The sequence below is a fragment of the Montipora capricornis genome, chromosome 6, assembly GCF_036669925.1.
Source record: "Montipora capricornis isolate CH-2021 chromosome 6, ASM3666992v2, whole genome shotgun sequence".
NCBI classification, from domain to species: Eukaryota; Metazoa; Cnidaria; class Anthozoa; order Scleractinia; family Acroporidae; genus Montipora; species Montipora capricornis.
Genome location: NC_090888.1, coordinates 24408548 through 24426047, shown reverse-complemented (window position 1 = coordinate 24426047; position 17500 = coordinate 24408548). Strand labels below are relative to the sequence as shown.

Genomic DNA, 17500 nt, shown 5'->3' with positions numbered 1-17500 from the left:
CTTTGCTGAGTTGAGTACAAAATACCGGTAAATGTAAATTGTCAGACAACTAAGATGCGACTTGAGTAAACACTGTGATGCATTCTTGTTGGCGTTCGATTCCTTCAATGTTAATTTGTTAAATCATAGTTAGTAACTATGGTTAAATCCATAAAAAAATTGCTATTTGATTTCCGTGTTTTATATAATACCAAGTTAGTAAAATATTAGAAACAAAGCTCACTTGATATCCAAAGGCGAAAAATGAAATTGTTGTCGAAGACCATTACTCGTCTCTTACAATCCAGATATTTATTTTTCAGCGCTGTCTTGCTCATACAATTGACGATCCATTCTTGAGCTCCATGAGGGTATATTTTGTTTAAAGATCCACTAAAACGCCATTCACGTCAATGACTTATTAGTGAAATTTCCAATTGTTATACTGGAAGACTGTGCAGAGTTGAGAACAGGTAAATACAAATCTGACAAATAGCGAGACAACTGAGATAACAGATCCACTATATGGATTCCTTATCTGTCTTTGTTGAACCCACACTGTGTTACCAGAGAACTGTTCATTTGGTTTGAGTGTTGTACAAAACACCACGCTTGGCAAAATGTTAGGAAGACTGCTCACTTTGATTACGGCTCGACGGGCGACAGATTGTTGTCGAAGTCCATTACTCGTCGCTTCTAACATTCGACCGCCTGTCCTGTCCAGTATCCAATTCGCTTGCCATTATTGAGCTTCATTAGGGTACATTTTGTTCAAAGATCCCCTAAAACGCCATTCGCGTTACATGACTTTCGACGCCATTGCCGGTTAAGTTAATCGTTCTACTGTGTCCACCAGAGAAATCTACGCATTTCCCACTACCCTCTCGATCCTAAGAAAATACGCGTAGAAGGCTCTATGCACAAAGACACCACTTAGCAGGGGAGTGACAGGCAGGACTTTTACCGACACGGAAAAAAATAAAAAAAATAAAAAGAAAACGAAAAATAAAAAAACGACGAAATTAAAGACAGATTCCGACTGGGTTGGCAACCCAGTAAAAAACGACGAAATTAAAGACAGATTCCGACTGGGTTGGCAACCCAGTAATGAAATGCGCTAAAACTCTTAATTGAAGAAAAAACGCGCCGGCACTCAAGGCTTAAGTAGTTTGTTGAATATGAATCTGTAAAAAGAGCTGCCGACATTCCCAAGTTTCATTTCTGGTTTTCCACCTGTAATTCCGTCCAGCAGATCTTCCACTATGCTTTTCTTTATAAATGAAATGCGCTAAAATTCTTAATTGAAGAAAAAACGCGCCGGCACTTAAGGCTTAAGTAGTTTGTTGAATATGAATCTGCAAATATAGCTGCCGACATTCCCAAGTTTCATTTCTGGTTTTCCACCAGTAATTCCGTCCAGAAGATCGTCCACTAAGATTTTCTTTCGTCAATGCGAGCACTAAAGTCGAAAGTGGTCAGACAGCGAAATCTCAAACTTCCCTCATACCTGTTCAGGAACACTATGGTCTGCTCTAAAGGTCTGGAACTTGAAAGGGATGTGCACTGTCTCTCTGGGTCTTAAGAACACCTTCGGGTAGGAGCTGTCAGAAGAAGCGTCAAACATATTCTCCTCCAGTGCTGTAAGAAATATTAACCTCCATCACATATTGAGCAAATGGTTTCGTTGTCTTTTCGACTTCTCTCGATCAATAAAAATAACGATAATGAGATGGAAGTCATATGCATGAAAAGTGAACGGGTCTATCTTGTATATTATGGGAGACATCCGTGAGCAAAAAGACATGATCTATTGAATGAATATAACCTTCTTTACTGAACTAGAGGCTTGCAATTAGATATGGAGGCTTATACCGGTGGTACCCAAGGTTTAAAAAAAATTTGGACACTTTTTCCCCGATCTCTCCACCTACTTCAGAGAGGAGTTTTGAGACAGTCTTGAAAAAAAAAAGTCAAACTATCTCAAAACGCAACGGCTCACTTAACTTTCTAGCTTTCTCCTATATTCGTCATCATAAGGAACACAAAAGAACCCACATAATCTTTCACCGTGTAGGGTAAGGAATTCCCCGTATGATGGCCAGGCCTTTGTCACTAGATATCACCTACCACGACCTATTCCAGAATTCTATGGGCAATATAGATATCTGGTCCCAGTTGTTCAAACGATGGATAACGCTATCCACCGGATAAATCACTATCCAGCGGATAAACACTAGCAAAACTAATTGAGTTATCCAGTGGATAGTGATTTATCCGGCGGGTAGCGCTATCCATCGTTTGAACAACTGGGGCCTGATACCATCGTATGATATATTAACAAAAGGTAGACATCCTAGGGGTATGCAGGTGCGTTTTTGCTGAGGGATGAAACACGGATACCCGGAGAAAAACCCTCAGAGTAGGGTCATAACCCACTCAAATTAACCCAAGAATGGGGCTAACCCCAGGACTTGAATCTGGGCCACATACGTAGGAGGTAAGCGCCTCGGAGTCATCCCGGCTTCCCCAGGTCGAGTTGGGCCATATTCTCATTGTCACAGTTAGCCGGAAGAGGCATGATCCATTGGTATGGGCGCTGGAATCGCACGCGCATGCGCCGTTTTCGAATTTCGCTTTGACAACTGGCTGGATTTGTCTACGAATGTCCCGGATTCAACTGCACCACGCCTTGTAAATACCCAGTAGTTGCCTCCGCAAGCTTTTTCTTCGTACACACTTCCGGGCGTTCTTGATCAGGAGTTTAAGAAACGATGACGGCTTCAGCAACGACGACCCCAGAGAGCAATAACACCACTGGTATTAAAAATGGGTCGCGCTGCACGTGCGGTACTAATTTCATCGAATAGAGCGGTGTCGAAAGTAATTAGATAATTGCTTTGATTTATGATTACTTCACTCAGTGATTGGTTCACAGTTTTCGCGCCATTTTTCAACCAACCAGAAGTGAAACCAAAACCAATCGTGGCTCGCGCGTGCACATTTTCCCGCGCTTTGTGTCGGCTACTTGAAATAACTTTTGATTGGTTTACTGGATTGTCTCTGTCCTTTTTGATTGGCCAAAGTAATTACTTTGGTTTTGGTTTTACGACACTCAATTGAAACTCGCTCTAGAGAGATTTTGCTTTGTGTGATGTTACAAGTTAAATCTGAGTTCAGGTCAAAATGATTTTAACCTAGCATGATTCTAATTTCATTGTCTCTATTTATGATAATGAATACCAGGCACAAAGAAATTACAAATCAACCTCGGTTAAAATTATTTTGGCCTGAAATCAAATTCAACCTGTAACATGTACAGCAAACGGCAAAAGACAGGTTGTTTGCTACTTGTAGTAAAAGGACGAAATTTCTCTTATTCTTAGTTCTCTCTGTTTCATGAACTTGCTGAATATCTGTGGGTCACAGAAAGGAATTGAGATAAAATCAAACAAGTTTCTTTGACTTTTGACGAAACGCAAATTCTAGCCTGACGAACGCAATGCTCAATCCCAGTCTCTAATATCTTTTCCGCGTTCTGCAGAACAGCAACGTGATATGATCAAATCTGAGGTTTCCACAACAATGAATAATTCGCTCTTTTGAGGTTTCCTTTACTTGAAAACAGTTCGTTCCAATGTAGTCACAAATGTTTTGCCATATTGTACAACTTGAGGCTCCATGGTATGCTACAACAAGTTGCAAAATTGTTGAGACACTCGCGTTAAAAAACACCTTTTCTAGCTTCCAATACCGGCCGTATCTAGAATTTCAACATTTCCCACTTCCCCTCTCCCTCTCCCCCTTTCATTTTTTTGTCTTGCTAGCAACATTGATAAGCTGGGAAGGGAGGGAGGGGGGGGGGGGGGGTGCAGCTTGGGAGATAATTGGTAAATTAATAGCTCCCCAAGAAGGTGACGTGTCTCCACTAATTTTGCAACTTGTTGTAGTTTCATATCCCTTTTCCTGCCAAGAAAGTCTCCTTCGCAGCCGTGGTTTGGACGTCACGCGAGCGTTGCGTGACGCCCGAATAACGGCGGCGAAGGAGATTACTCCCAACAGTGACACTAAACAGATTTTACTGTAACACTAGAAGATTTTTCTCGTCAATGGGGGCCGCCCAGAGTGTGAAAGGGTTAAAATAGCGAGAACACGAAAGGAAAGGGAAAGGAAAGGGACTTTAATAAAGTGTCTAATCTTCTAGCGCCGTAGAGCACTAATCGGGGACACTGTAAATTGAAATTAACAAGTTAACGCAAATCAAATCAAATTTTGGTTTTTGAGGAGAGGGGAAAACCGGAGTACCCGGAGAAAACCTCTCGGTGCAGAGTAGAGAAACAATGAACTCAACCCACATATGACGCCGGATCTGGGAATCGAACCCGGGCCACATTGGTGGGAGGCGAGTGCTCTCACCACTGCGCCATCCCTGCACCCCAACGAACCCCAATTTGCGGATGCCAACGAAGCAAAAGACGTAACTCCATGCCTGTCGACCTCCACAAAACAAGCGAAGAAACTGAAGGGCATGGACCTATCTACGCTTAAAGCCCAGCAAACATGTTTTGGAGATGAGCGGGGCACGTACGAAGAGTGAGAGCGTCATAACGCAGAAAAGAAACTCAAAAAATTCATTTTTGTCCGTAAGAGTTCTTTTCTTTGGTTCGAAACTTTCGTATCTACTTTCTTAGCTTAGTGAGTCGCTTCGTTGCTTTCGTCTCTGCCAAGCTTCATACTCAAGCAAAGAATATGAAATTAGCGCAAGCCTTGAATGAGTATCGCATCGGTAAGTCAAGAGGGATCTACTTTGACTACACCCTTTCTCGAACAGATGGACATAACAGAGGCATATTAGCATTAGAGGTGTTACCTGATCGAGTCTTAGTTTTTCTCTTGAAGTGCCTCCATTCTCTGGTGTCTGTTATAACTCTAACAAAAACAAGACAGAAGTTCTGAAATTTTCAATTTAATCTTACTTGCCTCTAAGTAGCTTCCATTTACGGCAGAAGTATGTTAAGAAAGGTGACTAAATTAGAGCACAAATAATAACACAAACGAAAAATGGTGAAAACGAATGATAAGCTTCTCAGTGAATCGGTTTTGTTTGCTCCAGTATCTAAACTCTGCTCTCAACATTTCTTTGACAAATAAGGGTCCCGTTTGCCTTCTATTAGACCGAAAAGCTATCATTTTGTAAAACTTCGAATCGCAATTTCCAAGAAGAGTAAGAAGAAAAAAAACAAAAACAAAGGTACAAAGGGATTTACGTAACAAGGCCCGAAAAGTTTCTGCACTTTTGGGAAACGGGCTCTAGAAATGAGCAAGGCCTGCGCCCGGCACGTGTTGCAAGAAACTTCATTGGTTAGTTTGATTGCCTAATGTCTACTGAGATTGCACGGACCAATAAATCACTTTTGCTAACGACATACCGAAGTTCTTTGTCTTCACAGTGAATGGCGATATTCTGATCCGTGGAATAAGGATTTCTGAGAACAAACTCAAAGAACTCGGCTTTGCCAAAGCACGGATAGATTGTGTGGTTTGTAGTAATGTTTCCAGCCAATGATGACAGAATCTTCTCACGCCTAAGTCTCTCCCTGTAAGATACAAATCTGATGAGAAGTCGAGACTTTTCCTTTTACTTTACTCTAGAGACTTCGCTAAATTGCTGCAGAGTTTTCAAGGCCGCATGGATTTTAACATTGCTATCACCAAAGACGCTTTGCTGGAAGTTTTTAAATTTTCAGCCGACTTTAGTTTGTGAATGATTTGCACCCCAGCAAGATTCACAATATAAGTTGGTCTGATGGTATCTATTTCTTGACGGTGACTCGCGGATACTCGGAAAAAATCCGAGCGCTCCGTATTGCGCGAGTCGAATCTTCGACCTTCCGATTACTATTTCGCATGCTCTGTCACTGAGCTAAAAAAGAGTAGTGGGAGGCAGGCCACAAGGTTCAGCTCATTTTTGTTAACTTGGTCTGGTTCTAGGCGCAGTCCCGTCTCCGCTGTTTAACAGTCAGTCCTGAGACACTGTTTGACAATCATTTGCTGGACATAAACTCAGACAATATATTTGTTCCAGAAAAAGTGACACAAAGATTTCCTTGTGCAGACCTGACTACATGATAGTACCGTGTGCAATATGCAATGGTTACCTGTAAAGCTGAATAGTCTTGAGATCTCTTGTTCTTTGCACTTTTTCTTCCTTTTGAATCTACAGTGATCAATAAAGAGGAAAAATGGCTCAGGAGAATATCGAAACTTCGATGGCAATGTTGAAGTACAGAGCCCTTCAATTGGAATAACTGCGGCTGCCAATATATTTTTCCAATAAATAGCTAATGCACGGTAACCGGAGGTAAGCTGTTTCCCTTTTTAACTTGTCTTGACACCACGACATCGATACTGCTAAGAACTTTTTCACCATTAGAGATTACAGTCCTGGCAAGCGAAATGTTCACTTCCGGTTTTCGCGGGTGGCTCAAACACGCCTCGTGTGTGAGATGCGGTGAGTTCCGGCGCTTACGTCCGCACGTATCTGGCCAGAGGTCGAAAAACTGAATTTGCGCAGTTCGTACCTTGAGTTTTATGGGCTTCCCTCAGGAAGTTAGTTTCAAAAACGAACAATTCTACCCTGCTGTCTTAATCTGGATACAGTAAAGGAAACTGAAGCCCTCGGTGGATTGCTACTATAAATTTACTAATTTAAGGTGACGTGATTCCCTGGTTTTGCATTGCGCAACCCTACTGCGCATAATTCCTCGCGTCATTGGCGCGCACATGGATAAAATGGCGGATTTTCATTAACGCCAAGCTTGAATATGTCAAGGAATGGCTATTTTCTCCTGAACGAGCACTGTGATCCCGCCTTTTTAATGGTGTTATGTACTCGTTATAGGTACACGGAAAACATATCTTAAGAAGAAAAAAGTTGGAAAGTAAAAGTTGTAGTATTTATATAAAAATGCCGTGAAACTGCATTTGCAGCCAGACACTGAGTGTGAGGTGATGACGTAGTGGTCCAATTTGCTTAAATTAGTTTGCAAAATTGAGCAATTTGAAATCACTTTACTGAAAGATTTTAGCCTGGAAAAACAAGTAGGCTCAAGTTTTCAGTAATATTTAGTAGCTTTAGCTATATAACAACAATTTTTCCGGTTGATTAAGTTTGGAACGCTTCTCGCGTAATTCGGTCAAAAACACTTAGGATAAAGGGCATGCAGCACGAAAACAAGCGCGGTGACCCCATCTTTTTAATGCATGTTTTGAATGTCCTGTGCATGAATATCAACTGTGCCACGTTTGACAAAAATTTGGATAGTACGTCATTTTCAGGGGAATTACCTTACGAGCACTTTAAATACGCATTCCGCTACCAGTGAAAACCACATAAACGAATACAGTTCACTCATTCCAGTAATGGATGCCCCTTTTCTTTCCAAAATGACAAGACCACTGGCATAACGTGATCAAAAATGACACCGCAAGAAATCGGAGTAAACCAGTTTAATACCGGGTTACCGGTTTGGATCAACGTGTCCGTCTCTGACGATGCAACTGAATAAATCCAGTTGTATGAGCGGATTTGACCAATTTTCCAGCTTTTGTGAAAGTGTCAGTCCGCTCTGACGCAATGCAACAGCCAATTTTATCATGTGAATTTTCCTAACCTAAATCGATAAAAAACACGTTCCGAAAAACTTACAATTAAATTGCCTGTTGAATTATCAGATCCTTGTGTCTGTCGAACGGCCTGCATCCTTTCGAGTTTTCTAGTTGAAAAAAAAAAAATTAAAAAAACAAAACAAAGAACAAAACAAAAACAAAAGAAGTGTTTAAGTTACAAGTTATTTTGTATATATCGACATAAAATATTCTTTAAATATCAAACCTCTTAAAGTGTTTTTTATTTCACCAAATTAGCAACGAATCGCAATTGGCATAATTTGATAATAGCTTAGTTGGTATAGAAGTGTGTCCACTGTAATATCACAGTCACGCCTGACCAGCACTTGTACCCCGAGTTGGATTCCTTCACATCAAATGTCAAGGACCTCATTTGGTCCATAATATTTTTAGACGAGCGTCTAACAATGTCGCACAACAAAAAGATGGCCTAAAAACCATCCAAAGTCTTGAAAGACAAACCCTTATTCGACAAAGAACAGGTATTTACAACTTTGAGTACTGGTTGTCTCCCTTTCCTTATGGTATAAGTTGCACTTTCATCAACAAACAGGATGTACCCTGAGATGTCCACGTTGTTGGGAAACAAGTGCTCTTCCCATTAAGCAATCCCGCAGAGCAAAAAGTTAACCTCGGTGAACAGGCCGGAACCAGTGTTTTCCTGTTGGTCATGTCGCAAATTATATTACTGAACTTTGGAGAAACGTTTGATCAAAATGAAAACACGCCATATGGTCTGAACCAAAGAGTCGTATCCGCAAAACTTGATGACAGAACATCTCAGCGGAGCTGCAAGTCGCTCTCGTCGTCAGAGTTGTCCTCAGAGGGACTGCTGTTGGTGACATTGACTGTTACAAGAAACAGTCCTTGAATGTCACCAATAACAGTCCCACAAAGGACCACTCCCACCCGGACGATCTTTGAAGGCAGTTCATCTAACATACATGCTACACGCTGTTCTTCCTAACAGAGCGACTTTCGTGTGACCTTGAAAAGATATTCGCAATTTGTTTCACGGACCAATGTTTGGTAAGATTAATACAAAGCTTCTCCTTATTCGCGCCAAGAAAACTCCTAATATGGGCAGCAAACAGTTTGATTGCCAATCACATTACTGCATTTCAAATGACGTCAAATCGAAATGGCGATCGCTTTCCAGACTGAAAGTTCCATGGAGAGATGACGTTGTTTGCATCCGCGCTCGCTAAGCAAATGAAAATTTGCCCTCGTTTGTTTTTGTTCGATAAGCCAATAAAATGTTTTGCATTTTCGTTTACGTTCTGTTTTTACGTTTATTTTTCAAGGTCATATGAAAGTCGCTCTATCGTTAATGAAATGCTTCTTAACAAGGCTAAAACGTTTTGTAACGGGCAAACATCCATCTCAGTAGTAGAGCATCTGACCGGGTGTGTGGAAGTCGTAGCTTTGAATCCTGCCCATAAGTCTGATTTTTCAGTTTGCCAAGCGACTTTCGCCCGTTGCCAAGCAACTATCTCCCTATCCTTCCCAAGGGCTCATAACACTTTAAACAAACAACAATAGTTGCATCCAGTTATATTTGTTCGAAAATTCGATTCAAGTAAAAGGACCCTTGGGTTTCGAAAATCTGGCTTCTGAGGCCCTCTTTTTCAGTCCAGGTTAACCGGGATATCCCGATTACCGAGATGAAAATTAGCGACGCAACTCAGGTGTGAAATCTAACGAACAAGCCTGGCGAGAATTTTAAGCTTTCATTGGTTCAAGAAACTTCAAATTCTTATATCTTAACATTACACTCACTACCAAAATAAATTATTCTGAACTTAACTGCTAAAGAAAAGAAGAGTAAAAAGAGCACACAGTCCGTTCTAATTTTCGCTCCGGTAACCGGGTTAAAGTGTTCTTAAGGAGAATTTTCCATCGGCCTCAGAAACCCAGATCTTAGCAACCGGGAACACAACGAGATTTTTACAAACCCTGGTTTTACAAAGGTGGTGAGGTCAATCAATCAATCAATAACTTTATTAATGTATCAGGTAGATCTAGCTTACATATACGTAAACTAATTGGGGAAACCTAATTACTAGTGATTCAAAGGTAAGAAGAAAAATATTAATCAAATCCAAAATACTAATTATTAGAAATAAGCGTTAAAATTCGCGGTGTTTTAAACTAGTACCCTGAAAATATCTTAACATATCAGGAGCCCATAAACCTATGCTTCCTTAAAACCAAAGGTTGAAGACTAATCCTCTCCCAGCCCAGGCGAGATCTCGGAGGCGGTCAGCTGGGCTCATGTGAAGAGGGCCTCCAGTGCTCTGTACAAACTTAAGCGGTTCAGCGAACCGTGCTAACATGGTAATTGAAATCTTCAAACCAAACTGACCTTTTTCTGATGGCATCCGCTTCTCTGACTGGCTGATCATCTTTAGATATTTTTTCCTGTCTGCTAAACAACACAGCAGCAAGTTCAGCGTCACACTCAGCCATTTGCTTTGCTTTAATTTTGGAGGTCTTGTTTCCTTAAAAAAAAAAACACCACATGACTGCTTAAACTCTCAACCTGTAGAGTGCTTACAGAGTCGACGTAGAGAGGTTGAATATCTTTTACAAGGCGAAAAGGGCTGGTCCTCGGTTTGTTCAAATATTAAGCGATTTATCAGAAGAACGTGAAGCTGGATAAATTTTTGCCCATTTACAAACCTCGGCAGAGAGAGAGTGAATGTGGAGCAAAACGTTTTGTTTTATTTCGGGACTGTTCGATATCGCTATGATGTAGCGTGAGTTAGGGCGCCCGACACCAGAGCTTTTAGTCCTTTAATGTGTCTGCTTTTCCTTTGAACAAGCAGCGCTTTTGCCAACGTCTTACTCAATGAAGTTAAGAGAGTCCGCACCATTTCCTTTGTTAGAGCTATGGCCAACTTTTCTCCTCAAAAGGGAGCTTCGTCATCGTAAGAAAAGCAAGATAACTTTGTACAAATTTTCCCCGTACAATCTGTAAAAAGAGGATGTTGAACTAAATGTTCTGGTTTTGAGCGCTCTCGCACTTGACAAATAACTCGTAAACCTCTAACCAAACTTCAACTAATAGGTAAGCCTGTGTACACGAAGCAGAATGTGATTGAACTTATGGTACAAGTTTTTCAAAACTAGCAGCAATCATTTGTATTTCACCATAGGTTGGTTAGGGAGAGGGAAAATGCGCAAGATTGCTCTTGAGTTAGCGGGGAATCACGTTTGCGCGATAAGTTTGACAGAAACGTTGACACATTTCAGCGCCTTAAAGAAAATAGTCAGAGCCAGGCCCCAAGTCAAGAATTCAGCGCTTACCACACCGTAACCACAATACAACTGAACTAATAACGAAGACGGGCGTAAAACAAGTGAGGAACAAAGCATGACCGTACCCATGCAGATTGGTCTTCGAAACAAATGCAAAGCGGATGAAGCGACCGATGGCTGCGGCCCTCTGGAGTACAAGTAACAAGGCCTAAACAATCGATGGAAATCGATAACCGGAAAATGAATTGAAATGAATCGGCATCGGCCAATCGAAGACCAATCCATAATCACACAAAAGTAGTTATTTATTTAGTTATTTATATATAAAAATAAACTTTGCCACTAGGCAGGGTATCTCCACATAGCAAAGCTCCACTACGGAGACCCGAGTGCATTTACACACTCATAACGTTACAAGCTGGAAATCAATCCACACAAGTGACTACTAAGAGAACTGATTTGGCGACACGAACGGCACTTAACACGAGTAGTTTTTTAAAAATGTGGAAGTTCCGGGTTGTAAAAGTCCTTGGTCAGTGTCATATAATAAGCAAACAGTTCTTTCTTAAATTGACCAATTGATACGATGGCTCTGAGGTGCGCTGGTAGAATGTTCCAAATTCTTGTTGCTCTGCAATAGAAGCTATTCTGGAAGGTCACAGATTTTGGATGTGGCGACGCAGTGGCGAACTTCATCAAGTGTCATCGATTGGCGTTCCTATTAGTAATCGATGAAAATCGATGTTATTTAATTGATCGATTTTCATGGAGTATCGATGACATTTGATAATCGATGACGATCGACAATCACAAAAACTTGCGCGATTGATTGTCTATCGGTTGTTCAGGCCCTGTGGAGTAACAACTCCGCTGTTACATACCTACAAGGCCGTTCAAATTCCCTATACCTCTGGCGGTGTCTGGTACAACAACAGTGGAACGCTTGTTAGGTACTGTTCCTAAGAAAACGAAAAAAGCACAGTCAGAACCCCGCTTAGCAAGACTGACTGGGAGCTTTTTGAGTCGGAAAGAGAGAAAAATAATCACAAAATTTTCGCAGACCGTGTTCAAGTAAAAAATATTATTTCAGTCATTCCTAAACCGGAATAGAAACGAACGAACAATTCCCGGCAAACGCATGCATTCTATATAGAGCCAAGTATGGCACTGATCGTTGAAGGAGCAGCGTCGGTGCTGAGTGAAATCTCTGCAAACGCAGAAGCGTACTTCACTCGTGCAACACAAACGGGAACTGTGACGCAAATAATGGATTTTTTTCAGTCTCCTTCTTGTACTTGCATTTGTGTTTGCATTTCACACATGTGAACTGAACAATAGAACTCCATCCTCTTTTCTCAAAGCGAGGCAATAACAGCGATATCTTGTGAAAGTGCATTTAAATAAGCCATTTCCCAGTTAATGTCTGCCTCCTCTTCAAAGCGAGTCTAAGTGCGAAGTTTTTGTGATGGTAATTAGTTCTACTTTACATATGAATGAAAAATAATTTGTATAAGAAAACCTTTGCACTTACTCTCGCTTTGATGAGGAGGCAAACATGAACTCGGAAATGGCCTATTCATATTGGGCTTTAACCGCTGACCGTTTGGCTCAGTTGGTTGTGCATCGGACTCCCGTGGGGGGGGGGGGGGGGTTTGCGGGTTCAACTCCGACCGGACCAACACTCGGGGTCTTTAAATAGCTGAGGAAAAAGTGCTGCCTTGTAATTACACCCGCAAATGGTTGGACTTTCAAGTCTTCTTGGATAACGACTATGAGGCAACCGTAACGCGTCCCAGTCATTCAAGATTCTGATGCAAGCAATCCATTTGAAAAACAACATCTACATGTTCCAGCACTTGTGGCTGTTTCAGCTTATGTGGCCTCATACACCACAAGCCTTTTTAGAGACATCATCGCCAAGCCGGCCACTTCTGCTGGAGAGAACAGGACAGCCACAACACCGGGGACTTTATCCCCTACTCTTCTCGAATAGTGCGTGGGTTCTTTAACGTCCCACAGGGAACTTATGTAAATAGAAGATATTTCTGATACGGGGCCTACGGTTTATAGTCCTTATCAGATGAAATTACAAAGGCAGCACTTTCTCCTCAGTTGTTTTAAGATATTGAGTGTTGATCCGGCCGGGGTTCGAACCCGCGACCTCCCGCGCGACAGACCGATGCTCAATCAACTGAGCCACCGGTGCAAAATTTGATTGCGAACCTAATTTTCGCTAATTCAACAACATCTGCGTCCTTCCCTTCCCGAGAATGATACTGAGAGATTTTATTCTGTCCAACGAAAGACGATTTTACTCGTCAATGAGGCCGGCTTAGGGATGAAAGGGTTTAAAGTCCCTATGACGCTTACTTTTTCCTGTTTTTTTTTTTTAACTTTTCCTTCAAATATCTAGTCTCCTCATAGTCTATCCACGCGTTTTAGCAGGCGCTTGATTTCTACGCAAAAAAATTTGGCCGAGCCAGTTGGGCCCTGGTAATTAATGACGTCAAAAAAGTAACTTGATCGCATCTCTTCAGAAAGAAATGTGCAAAAGTTTAAGAACATTAGTCTTGTTGAAAATCTAGAGCTTCTTGTTACGTCTTTATAGAAACGTCGGACAATAGTTACCCCTTCAGATGCCATGAATGCTCTGTCGATTCAGAATGGAATTACATTTTTGCCTTCTTTGACGTCATTAGTTACCAGGCCCCAACTGGATCGGCCAAAAATCAAAGGCCCGCTAAAACACGTGGATACACTATGAGCGATACAATTTTGAAGTACTGCACTCCAGACACTCAATATAAATATTTAAACGAAAAATTAAAAAAAGGTGAAAAAATAGGCGTCATAGGAGTGGAGGTTCCCTTTAAAGCCCTTAGCTGGTTTTGCTTTGTTCTCGTTGCTTATTTACTGAGCGAAGACTTCATAAAGGGACAAAGACGGCAGTGGTTACGAGAGCGATACCAAACAGGAGACACTCCAGTTAGATGCTCGTGAAATAATGTAGACAGTGGCAACATACTCCAGTCAGCGCAATAACTTATTTGTTCTAAGTGTCAACCGTATTTAGCGTTGGAGCCCTAATTTGGGACACTAAACAGAAATCAAATCAACTCCTATCAAATCGTAGGTTGATTTTTGAGAAGAGGGGAAAACCGAAGTAACCCGGAGAAAAACCACTCGGAGTAGAGTAAGGAACCAACAAACTCAACCTACATATGACGCCGAATCTGGGAATCGAACCCGGGTCACATTAGTTATAGTAGGAGGCGAGTGCTCTGCCAGTCCTGCTCCGTGTGGCTTGCATTTTGCAAAGCAACGAGAAACTAACGAATTTGAGCTTTGGCAACAACGTGGGCATTCAATAGTCAATGTTTCATAAAAACAAATTGCGATTTTGAGACGGCAATACCACATTATATTGACGGCTAGTTGGGAGAAAATATATTCCGTATTGGGCGGAGTCGCAAGCGACGGAGCCCAATACAAAATATATTTTCTCCCAACGCTGTCAATATAATGTGGTATTGCCGTCTCAAAATCGCAATTAGTTTTGTATCGCGATCCATCATTTATAAGGATAAATAAAACTGTAAACTAATCAACCCGCGCCTGATCGAAATTTTAATTCTTTCTACCTGCGAAACGTATTTGTTTGCGTACGTCAGCAACCCAATTCAGTGCAACGACGTCAATTTCAACATTAGAACCAATCACAGGCCGCAAAAGTGAGACGGCAATACCACGAAATATTGACGGCTCGCGCATAGGTAAAACTATAAGAAGATCGCGATACTTCAATATATTTATTTTAAGAAGTTCCTACTAATCCAGCCGTTACCAACTCAGCAACCATTGTGCAACGAGAATAAGATGGGAGTAATGCAAAAGAGATACCAACGCTCAAATGATTGTTTCAAGATGTTGTTGTCGTTGGCGCTTCTTTCCTCATTTCTTAAGCTCCTTATTTTTTCAGCCATGCCCCCTTCCAATCCCGCATGAAAGATGACATGAAAGATCCAAATATAAAGATACTACTGACCGATTTTGCGATTTGTTCCCTCCATAAGGTGTCCAATGTTGGCAACGCGAAGGTGCAACCTGCCTTCCACGGCCGCTTTGATACCCAATGGCCGAACGCTTCCAGTGTGAACCTGTAGGATAAGAAACAAGCAAAACCCATAAGTGAACAAAAAAAAGCCTTGTTCCGCTTTTGACAATTCTGAAGAATCACATCTTCAAGCAACAACCGCCAAAACTGCGTTTTGCCTGCCATCAATCGCACATCCGAAGAAAACACGAAAGATACCGAGAATCGAGACGAAACCATCCTAAAGATGGCGCAAATCGGGTTCATCATATAGTACCAATGACAGGACGTAAGTTAGCGATTCTCAAACTGAGGGTTATGGAGCAATCGACACCGAGATATCAGTCAAAAAAAAGAGGGTGTGTGGGCACCTTATTCCATACTCTTAATTTTCAATAAGAATGACAGAAGCCAAAAGGCAGTTAGGGCCGGGTCGCATGGTTAAAAAAGAATTGTCACGACTTCCAGTTTTCAAGAAAAAGGCAAACCCAATTTTTTGTTCCATATCCTGACAAAAAAATTGGCCTACCCAGAGGCACGACAGCGGCTCCTCTGAAGTTTAGTAGAGTTTGACAAAAATTTGTTAAGGTTCCCGCGCATCGGTTGAACTTGTCCAAGCTTTGCGGTTGACCCTTTTTTTGAAAAATACGCCAGTGCGACCGGGCCTTAAGTAGTTGGCTTTGAAATTGAGCTTATGAAATGCCCAGAAAGGAGAACTACCGCAGTAAACAACACATGCACTGCTTGAAGATACACGTAACTCTGATCGTTTTTCAGAGGAGGATTTTTAACGATAGCTTTGATTGCATTTTCAGGCTTTGTGATTGGCCATATGAGTATCCATACCTTCACGATCAATCAGAAAAACAAGACTAGAACCAACAAAGACTTGCATAGCAGTGTTTTCCCGCGCTCTCCGCTGGCTACACACATTTTGTTCAATCTCGTCTCCAGAGCCCACGTGTATTTTGGTCAGCGCCAATACACGGAGCTCTGAATAATCAATTTCCAGAACTGCGTTGATTGGCTAATTGATTTATCGAACTGCTCATACGTAAACTACCGAGTGTAAACTACCTTGTAATTTGCGAATGTTGCGCAAAAATCTCGGACTAAACTTGCAAACACGAAGATTTGTCGCTGCTGTTCAATCAATTGAGTTCTCATGACCGCTCCATTTCACTTTTCGGTGAAACCGGAACTCCTAAAATCTTGGAGTTCCGGAAATCGATTATTCCAGAGTTCCGTGTCTTGGAGCTGACCAAAAGATACGTGGGCTCTGGGAACGAGATTGCATTTTGTTCTGATTGGTTTATTGGATTTTTTCGCCTTGTTGGTCAAAGGAACTACTTAAATTGGTTTGGGTTTTGCAATAGTTCATTTAACTGATTTTCCAAAGGATAAAACAATAAAATACAGTATTGGTTGTCATTACCATATCCCCAGCGAGAGCAGGAGATTCTTCGGAATACTCGGATGATACCACATCCAGCTCATGAGCCACAACTACAGCCTCACGACCCTGACGTATCAAATGCTGAAGCAAAAATGAGGTAAATAATTGCTAGGATGCATAGTTATTGTTGTTGTCACGGATGTTGGATTCTGTAAATTCATAATCTCAGTTACTTTTTTTTTTGGCGTGTAAGCACGCATTTTACACTCCGCAATTAGTTAATGCAGTTAACTGCGAGTGTTATACGCTTTTTATAACATTGACCCTTATTAAGTGTCCCCAATTAGTAGAGGGCGTTTTCGTCGGCTAGGAAAAGACTAGACACCCACGAATAAAGTTGATTGATTTATTGATGGTTTGAGTTGCATTGCAGACTGAGATAAGCGGCGAGCAGCCGCCAAAGGAATTTTGTCCAGACACTGCCGTGCAAAATCGCGACATCAAAGCTATGGCCTGATGAAATACTAACGACTTATCAAAGCAACTCCAACATGTTTAAGTCATTCATTTGCCTTCTAGAACGCCGAGGAACATTGCTCGCCTTTGAGTTTACGCTCATTCCGCTTCCAAGTTACCTTTTAGTTGGAGCGTAGTGGCACCAATAAGGAGAAGCGAATCTACCATCCCAAACATCAATGTGTAGTGCCTGGGCCCAGAAGATACTCTGAAACAAACACATGGGTACTCGCACGGCTGCAAATAACGGATGGGTCCAACATTATAGCGCAACTAAAAGAATAAGAGTACAAAACAAGAACCTGTTAAACTCTTACTCTCAGGCGCTCTCAGCTCTGTTAATGGGTAAATACTACACAATAAATAGCCGCACTTGCGTGTGAGGCCAACCAAATAAGGAGGGAGACGTATCGCAATTCACTGTCAGGTCGGTTTTCCCACGAAAAAAAGCTACTCAAAAGATCTCTCCGACGCTGGTAAGAAAAGAAAGGGATGTCAAGAAGGAATATAGGGAGAAATAAATAACAAAACGGGAATGCATTTTTTAACGCGTGAAAAAAAGAAAAAAA

At 41.5% G+C, this 17500-nt stretch overlaps 1 protein-coding gene across 1 annotated transcript in view; it reads right to left on the bottom strand.

The window, feature by feature from the left end:
* LOC138051835 (nephrocystin-4-like) overlaps positions 1-17500 on the bottom strand; it is a 139378-nt gene that overhangs the window by 21246 nt on the left and 100632 nt on the right. Inside the window, exons 26-28 of the mRNA XM_068898121.1 lie at positions 5406-5573; positions 4847-4905; positions 1487-1617 (exon numbers count right to left, since the gene is read on the bottom strand). Of these exons, the coding sequence (XP_068754222.1) occupies positions 1487-1617; positions 4847-4905; positions 5406-5573 (358 nt within the window). The remainder of the gene's footprint in view (positions 1-1486; positions 1618-4846; positions 4906-5405; positions 5574-17500) is intronic.